Source organism: Cephus cinctus, unplaced genomic scaffold (genome assembly GCF_000341935.2).
Source record: "Cephus cinctus unplaced genomic scaffold, Ccin1 Ccin1_scaffold0896, whole genome shotgun sequence".
Classification (NCBI taxonomy): domain Eukaryota; kingdom Metazoa; phylum Arthropoda; class Insecta; order Hymenoptera; family Cephidae; genus Cephus; species Cephus cinctus.
In genome coordinates, this window is record NW_014333472.1 from 1 (window position 1) to 12,355 (window position 12,355).

The 12,355-nt window shown below is 39.2% G+C and overlaps 1 protein-coding gene across 1 annotated transcript in view; it reads left to right on the forward strand.

Moving 5' to 3' along the window:
• Positions 1–2,493: 2,493 nt before the first annotated feature.
• LOC107271106 (voltage-dependent calcium channel subunit alpha-2/delta-4) overlaps positions 2,494–12,355 on the forward strand; it is a gene marked incomplete at both ends in the record, with an annotated part of 27,187 nt that continues 17,325 nt past the window's right edge. The window contains 2 exon segments of the mRNA XM_015746723.1: positions 2,494–2,604; positions 10,400–10,622. Of these exon segments, the coding sequence (XP_015602209.1) occupies positions 2,494–2,604; positions 10,400–10,622 (334 nt within the window).

Genomic DNA, 12,355 nt, shown 5'->3' on the forward strand with positions numbered 1-12,355 from the left:
CGCGCTGCGCCCTGTACAGCCGGTTGCCTGTACTTGGCTCGAGACTCGATCGAGTCTCTTGATTTGTTCCGCCATATTTGAGCGACCTGTCACTTTAAACATGCCCCTGCCCACATCTACGAACAGGTCGCTGTTAGTCACAAGATGGCGCCTAATAGCGCGCTGTTAGAGGCTTAAAAGCGGTTCTGAATAGGCTTTTTCGCTAATAGCGCGCTATTAGCTGTTAGTGACCTTAAGAGTGACCATAAAAGCGTGCGCCCTGTACAGCCGGTTGCCTGTACTTGGCTCGAGACTCGATCGAGTCTCTTGATTTGTTCCGCCATATTTGAGCGACCTGTCACTTTAAACATGCCCCTGCCCACATCTACGAACAGGTCGCTGTTAGTCACAAGATGGCGCCTAATAGCGCGCTGTTAGAGACTTAAAAGCGGTTCTCAATAGGCTTTTTCGCTAATAGCACGCTATTAGCTGTTAGTGACCTTAAGAGTGACCATAAAAGCGGTTCTGAATACGATCACCTATAAACTCACTAACAAATAATTTAAAAGCGCGGTATTAACACTAAAAGCGAGTTCTGAATACGGGCTTTAGTATTAAGCTTATAGCGTTAGTTCTTAAGGTACTCTATTCAGCCAACTATTTTGTTACTTACTGTTGTTTATATTTTAATTCTCATATTTTATTTTTATATTTTTTTGTTTGGCGCCTGATTCCTATAAAAAATTTATACTTCTACTCGTACTATATTTTAACCCATGTGCACAACTCTCATGATTTTTTGCCCCTTAATTTCGACTCGGGCATAATAAAGAGATCAATCAATCTCTCTCTTTGGGATTCACCCATGTTACGCACTAATATGCGTTATAAGGTTCAAGGTTGGAGAAAGAACTTCCTCGAGCACTGCATTCGCAATGCGGAAATCAGCGAGATAATGTTCGTGATCAAACCGGCTGAGAGCTGCCGTCCGAAATCTGCAGGATCATGCACGGGATTGGGAAGGGTTCATCGAAGCTTCTGGAAGATTCTCCGGGGCGGAGGGCAAGGGGCTGTCTCAAAACTTCGGGCGGGAGGACCGCCAGCTCTGGGAGCGATCCTGTGCAACTTAGCACGTACACGAGCCGTCGAAGCTCCTGAAAGGTTCTAGAAGGTTCTTGATCGCGTGTGATTCCCAGAATCAAGCGTCAAATTCATAGAATCCAATGGAAAATTCCTGGAATCCCCCATAAATTCCTAGAAAATAGGGTTCTCGGTAACATCACTTCCGGAAATCGTAGAGCTCATGATGGCAAGTTAACACAGACACACACCTTCGAATATTCTAAAGTGTCAGTATATGTCGGTTACAGGAATCCTGGTCCAGAACTCCCCAAAATATACTACTCCTTATAATCCGGGAAGTAGGTCTTCCTCGATTGTCATTCGCCTCGGTATTAACACTTGGTATACTCCCTTGTCTCGCAAATTCCAATTCCCGCTTTAAAAAATGTATGACACTTACCGTTAATTATGCAATCTAGTGCCACAAAGGAGACCTCTTTCTCAAAGAAGTGTTGTTGTTTAATAATGTTCGTAGTTTACAAGCACGATGTGATTATCCTATTCTTATTCGAAACATACGTGCTTTATCTTATTCGTCTAGCGCGTTGCATAATTCAAATCTCTATAACTTCACCAATTTTATCAATTTTACTATAAAATTTTACAGACATATTTTTGAGGCTCTATAGTTTTCTAATATGCAAAGAAAAATATCGAGTCTTTTTATCGGTAGACCAGAGTACTCCTTTAATAGTGAATTATTTTCCATATACTTACTGGTGAAATCCACATGAATCACTCATATTTGCGTAATATTTACAGAACAATGTTCCGTGTATACTTCTAGGATAATATTTGCATTCATTATGAAATTTTTTTTCTGGCTCTAGGTAACTGAACTATCTAGGCCCTAGTTTTAAAATCATAACTTTTCCAAATAGACGTTAATTGTGGTATTCCCTCTAGGCTCAAAATTTTACTCAAGAAATTTTTCGAGCTCTAAATAATACTTAAAAAGATCTTGTACTCGAAGAGGTAAAACGTATGAACGAAATTTATTCACCTGCATATAGTGTGCCATTGAGCATGAGGTTCTAAATTGGTTGGCAGATCATTGTCAACTACGTCATGTGTGTTTTTATGTGTTCCACGTCACAAGGTAACACCGTCATCTAGAAGTTCACCGGGCACTACAGTTCTCCCTTAACAATTTGCGTGGCGAATTCAATTTGGCAATAGCAATCCTCTTTTCCCTCAATAGATTCTGTTCAGAAATGATTTGATAGGTGTCAAAACTTTCGTTATAAGAGCATGCTGAGGGTTGTTCAGTTTGAGGTAAGGAGGGTTTTGAAGAGGAGGGATCTAAATTACTGACAAAGTCGAAACAGTTACATCTTTGAAACTGTAACTCTTAATTTACGATTTTCAAATGGTGCAATATTTTTGTTCTAGAAATATCACGGTATAGAGCCAAAAATTGCAAGGAAGGATGGTCTTGTACTTGTACGAGAAATGGCAGAAGAAGTGACAAATATGATGGATTTCAAAATAGACGCCGTTAAGGTAAATATATGCATTATGATATTTTATGCAGCTGATCAAGAGACGCGGTCGAGTCACGCGCCCAGTACAGACAACCCGTCATGCAGGGCATAGCACCCCGAGACTCTTTATTTAAAGTATCTCTTGTACCTTTGTTTGGAATCAAATAATTTTTGAACGACTATATATAAGAAAAGGTTATTGCACATTCACTGTAGGAATCGAGGGTTCTGAATTTATTGCCATGAAAATCCATGAGATTGATGTACGAGAGATCAGTGAGTATTGAGATGTTGAGTCGTGATCTTCGCATGTCCATCTACTTTTTCACACGACGGATGGCACTGGCTGCTTTGTACATGAAGCTACCGTTCACACCGAGTTTCCCGTACTGAAAATAGCTAAGGCTGCTTTCACAATAGTATATAATTATTAAGCCTTTAGCTCGTACGGAAAGCGTAACAGCATTCATATGGAGCGCGTGTGTATGATGGAAATACGTTGTGACGTGATTTTTTGAATCACGGTCCCAAGGCGGCTCCGGTTACCGATACAGATAAGGTTCTCGATTTCTGGTTCTCTTCGGGTCGCCACCCTGCTCAGAAGCTACGCTCTCGGGTTGATCCGTACAGTTATGTCAAGGCTCTCGTAAGATTGTGTCAGTGTTTAGTTGAGGTCGAGGTGCTCGAATCTGCCGTGGGGATATAGTCTCGACGTACCGAGTTGCCCGGCAGAGGAGAGTACCCGACGGAGACGTCTCCACGGAATGGCAGAAGCCCGAGTGAGATACCGGCGCCCCGCTGGAGATGGGCGAAGGGCTGTAGAGCGGGCGGAGAAAGTTTTGATATGGTTAAGGGCAGGAGAGGAACCTCCTGCCCGAGTTAAGGATGTGGTGCCCAGCTGTCGCCCGATGCCCTGGGGAAGCGGCCGTGGAGGATCTCCAGTACAGTTCTCGCGTTGTTCTCGCGATATCCAGGAATTCTATGAATTCCTGTGAGTGTTACGGTGGTGTAGTGCTGTGCCTTAGTGCAGTGCTCACCAGTGTCCTTTGGACACAGTTCTCGGCCCCCATGGATTAGCTGCACCAGCTCCGGTGAGGATTCCCAATTTATTAATTGGTGAAGGGATCTCGATAGATAATTAAGATTCGTTCTGATACGTTCTCGGCTCGTCGCTCTCTGTCTCTCGCACTATTTTCCGGACTCTTAATCCGACCCTCTCTACCTCAAACTTAGCAGCCTGAGCGGCCGTGCATTTCCGTAACCGTCCGCTCCCGTTCGTGTATCCAGTTGCGTTTGCTGATTTTACGCGACCCCAAAGATCAGCACCTACGGTTGCGTTTCTCGATTTTACGCGTCCCCAAAAATCGACAGGATCCGTTAAGCTATCGCCTCCTCTGATAGGTTCCGTCAGAGCTTTCGTTCTTGGTGGAGTTGGGCCTGTTCCATCCCAACTCCCAGTTTATACCGGCTCGTCAGTTCCCGGTGAAAGAAGAATTGACTGGCGCCCGCCTGGCTTGCGGATGCACGAACGACGGGTGGACGGCCGAAGGTAACGTAGGTTGGTTTTCGAAGATAGTCGTTCCCGTATGTCTTGCTATCGGTGTCGGGTCAAGTTAAGGAAATACGTTACAACGTATGTCTGTGCTTCGACATAGTTCCTCGTATTTCAAGTGATAGTTTTTAGAGATATAGGATGTCCAGGTGTTCCTCTCCGTACTTTCCTGTATCTAGGTATTGGATGTTTAAGTTCAGGGTGTTCGGCGCCGTAGTTGCCTGTATCTAGGTGCCGGGAATGGAAGTCCAGAGTATTCACTCGTTCCACTGTGTTGTTTCTTGTATCTATAATAGGTGTCGAACGTCGAAGTCCAGGTGTTTCTTTGCGTAGTTTCCTGTATCTAGGTATCGGACGTGGAAGTCCAGGATATTCAGAAAAGAACGCAACGAGTGACACTTTGGCGTTTCACTCACACCGCAGTATCCACTATGTTGTTCGCACGGCCTGATGTACGTAAATAATCTAACACAACCTTCTCTCTTACGTTTACCACTTGTCTTCAACAAGCTGGACACCATTAATGATCCTTATATACATTCAAGATAAAATTTTCTTTTAAAATTTGCATATATCTTCACCCATTTCTAAAAATAATGGGCTTACAATTAATACTGTGTCTGTGTTCAGCTTCGTACCAACGTTTCGCAAACGTATCAGTCTGCTAATCAACTTATGATCAGATGAAGCACTGATCCGCATGAGCAATCATAGGTATATTAAGACTTCCTGAAAACAGGGAGCTTCAGTATCGGAGCATCCTAGCCCTGATGATGCAGACTGAAACGTTTGCGAAACGTCGGCACGAAGCTGAACACAGACGCGGCTTCCATCCGGAAACCATGAGTATTAATGATAATATTGGCCACGAAACCCTAAAATCTCAATGTGCTTACAAACTAAATTTATATGCCTTTAAACATTTTTAACAACGTAATATATCTCTTTGATTGGTAACAATATAGATTTGAATTCTTAGAGCTTCTATATCCCGTTGAGCAACAAAAACTTGTGATATCTCCCAAAAAGACACTTACGCGTAAAAGACCACGCCCAGTACAGGAGTGCTGTGAATTCCTCTAACAAAAAGTAATGAAACCATATTATTATAGCCACATAAATCACTTCATGTTTGCTTATTATATGATCTAACACGGCTCATCATTTTAATATTTTAATTGTATTTTTAAACTTTCCTATAACGTCTTCGCTATTCTTTTATATTATTACTGCTGCTCGTATTTAATTATGATTTAATGTTCATTTAATAATTAATAAAATGATTCCTAAATAAAGTGATTCCTTATCGAGCGATCCGGTATTAGCAATAACTCGTCAAAAATAATCACGGTAAAAGCCTAATAACAAACATATAGTTTTAGGATACTATTAGTACGTTCAAAGTAAGTATTTCGGAATTCCTCGCACGGACCCGCCAAGTAGTACTCGATGAGGAATCACCTAAATTTTATTAATTATTAAATGACAATTAAATCAATTAAATACGAGAAGCAGTAGGAATATAAAAGAGTAGCGAAATCGTTATAGGAAATTTTGAAAATATAATTAAAATGATGGGCCAGTGCTAGATTATATAATAGATACATATGTAGTATGAGGTGATTTTTTGATTCACGGTCACAAGGCGACTCCGGCTACTGATTCAGCCAACGTTCTCGCTTTCTGGTTCTCTTCGAGTTGCTATCTGCTCAAAAGCTACGTTCTCGGGTTGATTTGTATAGTTACGCCAATGCTCTTGGAAGATTTAGTTAGTGTTTAGTTGAGGTCGAGGTGCTCGAATCTGCCGTGGGGCGATAGTCTCGACGTACCCGAGGTGCCCAACAAAGGAGAGTACCCGACTCGAGTTAATGATGTGGTGTCCACCTATCGTTAGGTGCACTGGGAAGTGTCCGTGGAGGATCTCTCAGTGTTACGCACCGATTCGCTAAGGAACGCTCTGGATTTGATCGACAGGATCCGTTAAGTTATCGTATCTTCTGATAGGTTTCATGAGAGATCTTGTTTTGGCGGAGTTGGGCCTATTCTACCCCGACTCCCAGGTCATACCGACTTGTCAGTTCCCAGTGATAAAAGAATTTACTGGCGCCTGCCTGGCTTGCGGATGCATAGCCGAAGGGTGGTCGGCCGAAGGTAACGTAGATTGGTTCTCAAAGATAGTTACTCGTAGTTCTCGGATTTTTCCCTATCGGTGTCCAGTTAAGAAAATACGTTACAGTAGTGACTCATGTACTTGGCATTAATAATATGATTTTAATACTTTTTATTAGAGGAACTCAGAGCACTCCTGTCCTTGGTATAGTTTTTTACACTAAGTGTTTTTTGGGGAGATATCACAAGTTTTTGATGCTCAACGGGATACATTAAGGAGTTTAGAGCGTTTCACACTATTATAATATGCGCCTATAACTCATAGAAACGTTCATAGCGATGAATTTACACTAATATTTCCGATTGCCGAACAGGTACATTTTTATTTCAAATTTTTCTAAGAATAATCCGTGATTCTTTACCGATTTCAATGATAGATATTTGATAATATTAACCGTTTAATAATTATAGCCATTTATTTATGAAGAAATTGTTTTGCTGAATAAAAAACAGGCTGTCATTTTTAAACGGTTAGCACTATCAAATAATTAGGCGGCCAATTTGTAGAGCATCTTTTGAGAAACAGAATAAGCAGTCCCGCATTTAAAAAGGTAAAGAATGATGGATTATTCGTGGAAAAAACTCAACGAAAACATATCTTCTCGAAAATTAACGTTACTTAGTTAATATTTTTGCAAATCAATCTGGATTAATGTTTTTTTAGATTTAGGGCGCATGTAGTAATGCAAATACATAATGCATAAAATTTACAAAAACGATTACTAAAGCGTAGCAGTGATTTGACTAGCGTGAAATGCTACAACCTCCTTAAAGAAGGTCTGAGCACTCTAATCTATATTGTTACGGATATAAAATGCAAATACATTGTGTGTCGCTAATCAGAGAAATATTATTACGATCGTTGGTTCCGGAAAATTAAGCGACGTAAATGGAGTTTGTAATAAAAGGGATAATTCGTTGGTTCGGTCTACTTTATCAGCACGTCCACGTGTTAATACAAGGCCTATCGAGTTTTATGATTTGAAGTTGTGATAATCCCTCAAAATATATATTCGTGGATCAGGAAATATTCTATTTTTAAGTGATTCCTCAGTAAGTAGATCTTTTGGTAACTTTGAAAACTTTATGGGAATTAATTTCCACGGTAAGTATTGAATAGAATTGTCTTGTTCGTTAATCTGATATTTTGTCGCGTCTAGAACCTTCTGGCTTGTTGGTTTTGTTTCTCTTCGAATGTACGGTTTATCTAATTGTCTAAGTAATTTACATAATTGAACTTTCTTACCACTTGTTTTAGGCATAACTCTGTACTTACTCAGATCTCGTATTCCTAGCATATTTGAATTTCTTTCGGTATGCGATTGAAACTCAATTAGATCGTTTGGGATGAATGACCAGTCTTATCCAAGTCCTGATGATGTGTGAGACGTTGATCAAAGTTTCGATTTTATATTAATGATTTGGTAGAATAAGGTAGAGGCCCTAAATTCGGCTTCAGTTCTACCTTTTTGGAAATAGTAAGGATGGATAAAGGCCTTATATAACGGCTTCAGTTCTACCCAGGAAGGTTTCGAGTAAATTATGAATACTCTGATTATTTGTATCTTGGATAAGTTTTAGAGGTACCTCGTATATTTAATATATAAGTTTTGACTTCACTTCACAATTCTAATTACAACTTTGATTTTGACTTCAATAGTACGATTTTACACGCTCGACAACTCTGATGTTCTTCTAATCTCTTAATCCACATCCACACACACCGAATGTGACTTCTAACTCCCTTTTTATAGCAGTAAAACTACTTCTAATAGGTCAATGTGACTCCCCTTCCTTAAAATTACTAACATATCGATTGACAACTAACCTTTTTCCAATAATCAATATACCAAGTCGTACTCTGTAATTTGAATTTGCTTGAATATTATCGGAGAAGATTCAGGCTTATCCTTTTATTTATATCTTTATTGTTCGATATTAACAAAACATAATACAGTGTTTAATATCGTTAATGTGTCATATAATAATGTATTATTCCTGGATTATATGATTATATGATTAAATGATTATAAAACTATGATGTGCTTTCCCTATTAATATTTATAAGACGTGGAACGAAACGATATATTGCGTTGTCGAAATGTTTAAAGGCATATAATCTTAATTTATAAGTCCGTTTTTTTTAGAAATACATAAAAATATATACAAATTTAAAAAAATGTAATTTCGAATGAAGATAAGCGTCACTAGAGAAGGGACTGTGCTGGATTATTTACGTATCTCAGGCCGTGCGAACAACAGAAAGAATACCATGGTCTGAGTGAAACGCCGAAATGTCGCTCGTTATGTTCTTTTTTGGACACCCTGGACTTTCACGTCTGACACCTAGATATAGGAACCTATGGAGAGAGACATCTGGATATCCTGTATCTCTAAAAATTGTGACTTGAATTACGAGGAACTATGTCGAAGCACACACATAGGTACACACTGATTTCGTGCGGTCTAAAGAATTAATAATTCTATACTATTGAGAAAGCAGCTTTATATTAACTGAAAATTCGGTGCTAACGGTGCTCACGTGCAAAATGTATTTCATTGTATTGTATATTCGTATATTACCAAGACCATCCGAAGTACACATAGGTAAAGAGAGCAAAGCAGCCAGCGCCATCTGTCCTGTGAAAAGGTAGATGGACGACAATGATGACGATGGACCTGTAGTAAAATCATCTCGCTCGTCATTTCAATACGTCCTGACCTCGTACATCAATCTCATTGATTTTTATGAGAATCAGTTTAGTACCTTCGATTCCTATAGTGGATTTATCAATAACTTTTCTCGGCGGGTTGCCTCTACTTGGCGCGAGACTCGACCGTGTCTCTTGTTAGTTGACCATTGGATATATATATTGAAAAATCAAGATATTTTCCCTAAATCTTAAAAAATACTTTTTAAAATATTCCGTGAACTTATGATAGTAACATTTAATCTGTCATACAATAATTAAAACTGATACACAATATCAAAACCATATTTTCAGAGAAAAACTGAAAAACTTAGTTTTCACATATGCAAATAGTGTTAATTATCGCTTGTAACTTGTAACGCTGTGAAATAGCAGCCTTTCTCACCAACTAGCAAAGAGGGGCCAGTTATAAATATTAGCAGCGGCCGACAAGTGGACTAGTGGTCCCACACATGAAGCTCGCCTAGCGGACAAATAAACTAATACAGTTTTCTCTCTCTGATTAGCTTAGCCTAGAATTAGGATGAATACCTAGTTAAGTTTTCGGCTCGCACTTTTTGGATCAACTTAAATTTCAACATCCTCGATAGCCTCATAGACGCGCCGTGGTACCAATCCCACGACTAGTCTGAGACGGGGCCACCTCTGAGAAGGCGCTTTTATACCTAAAAGAGCAACAGGCGGGCATCAATCCCAACCTAGGTTTTTAGTCCTTCTGACGAGAGGCGCATACGGTCTATCTTCTTGTATTCAGTAACTATATCAGATTTTTATTAGTTCCTAATAAAATTTTTCGTATAATTCTTCTAAACAAGCACTATATCTTCAACACACCTGACTTTCTTGCCCGTTACGTTCAAAATACGTAACAAACTGAAGGAACATATACAAATTAGGCTGATGGCTCAATGAGCAGATTGTCACACTCGTCACTATGGGTATCCGGGCAATTGCAGTTTCGAATTTTGTTTAAAACAGCACACATAGTAAAATCAAATACCTATTTTTTTAATGCTTTAATCATACAATTTTCCCATTATTTCAATTACATTTTTCAGGTACCTATTGGATATTAAAACAATGTAAAAAATGTTCTGTCCAATTGTACGTGTCCACATGGATAGTCAGGAACTAACCTGGAAAACTGTTTATGGTCGAGCGCTAGACAGTTTTCCCAGTTAACGCTTGGATAAGAATAGAAAAACTAGGTTGTATCCGGTTACAGCTCATACACAATTTATACTACGATGCGTTTCAACAATGTTTGATTGTAGCCAATATAATATTTCTTCACCAGTTCATCTTGGATTTAACAACGTATTTTTTTCTCTATATTTATTGGATGTTACTTTTTAATGATACTATAAGGATTATTATTTCAGAGGATAATGGAGAGTGCTGAACAAGCAGCTGTATCTGGTCCCAGAGATGGCAGTAATTCGCCACGATATTACTCTTCACATCGATTAAATGCATTTACCGAAGATGATAAAATGGACCATGAAGCTCGAGAAATTATTCTATCACCCAATCGTCACTTTGACCACTTAGCGGTCAATCTCAGTTTATCAGCTGTAATGCTGCCTCCAGAAGTGAAAGATACTGGTAAGATATTTTGTTTTGTTTAATAACCAGCATTAATGCTTGACTGGCTCCTATATAGTGAGAGTATACATATGGTACCGTTCTATTTTTCCTAATTATTCGCATTCGCAATGCTCAATAATCACACACATATTTCGTTCTTAACTCAAACAATAAGCTCATGTTAATATGGTATCTGAGCTTGAAATCGACGTTTCTGTCTCGTGAGTAAAGAATAGTTTACGAATATTTCTACATTTAAAACAAATTAACCTTATTTAAAAAAAATTAATAATCGAATTAAGTGTTTGACAATTTACGTTTTATATTTTACCAACATTACCTCGACAAAAATATTTTCTCGTATTTCGAAAATTAGCACATATTTGAAATACTTAGTGCAAGAAGTTCACATGCATATAGCGCTGACCGCCATGTTTTTGCGACGATGTCAGGTTTATTTTCCTAATATAGTAAACTTTCGATTCGGTTATTTCAATTCTTGTCACGCTTCCTTCGAAGCCTACCGCTTAACGACTTCGTCATTCGTGGTAGAGGACCTGTTTTAAGAGCGTAACGGCTAGAACTAAATGTTCTTGGTGCGGACGTTACAGAGTACAAGGGTACAACAGTTCATACTGCCAGTTACGATTCTGTCGAACGCAAAAGATGTTGAGCAGTTTATAAAGGGGCGGAGCGTGCAGCGCTTCGATTGTGATCACTGCAGTCGTAACCTGTTTATAGAATCGAGATTCTACTGTATTGCACTTTTAATTAATTGAAGACGATTTAATCGTCTTTAATTAAATGATGTTTAATAGATGTTACAAAAAAGAGGTATGAGTAAGGGCGTATGTGTTCCTGCTCTTGAATTTTGGAGTTCAGATTTAAACATTATAAGAAATATAAGAATCTTGAAGACTTCAGCGAAGAACATGGAAACTCCTAAGATTATGGTGGGGAACTATTTTGGGAACGATAATAACGCACAGGATAGAAGTACGGGAAGCAGGCTGAGAAAAACCATGGACTAACATATAAGAAAAGATACCAAAAAATGTACGAGAGGGCAAAGAACACCTCAAAGAATTTCAGCGCTGAATACCTGAGCTCCAAAAATCATAGCGAGTATTGTGAATAAATTATACATCATATGCCTATAAATTTATATAGGAATTATGTACAGTTTATACAGGGTGTCCTAGAACTACTTTTACACCCGAAAGTGAGTGATGGCTGGGGGTCCCCCGAGTACCCTCCCGCAAACCGTGTGTCCAAATTCGCAATAGTTTTTAAATGGGAAGCATTTAAGATGCAATTAGAACGAAGGATTTCCGCGGATCATAGCTGCGTGGTGCGAGGTACAGTCATGTAAGGCGAAAGTTAGCTGCTCCAGACGGATCGCGCGTTCAAGAATTCTTTTACGGTCTAAGCGCTATGTATGTACTGTGACGTGCTAGGCAGATTATGTCCGCCTAGAGTCCGCGCAAATTAGTTATCGCAATAACAAAAAGGGCTGGGAACGCACAAAGAAAGGGGACACAGCGTAGAATAAATAACAAGATATAATTAATATCGCAAATGCCGGTGTACAAAAGAAACAGAAAATAACAAGAATCAGAAAATACTACACTAGCAAAAGGTGTCACTCGAAATACGCAAAACTAAACCAGACACGAAATTAATACAGTAACACGCGAGGTTCACGCATGAGCACGCGGTGTTTGAAGGGACCTGTTAACGGGCTGGGGGGA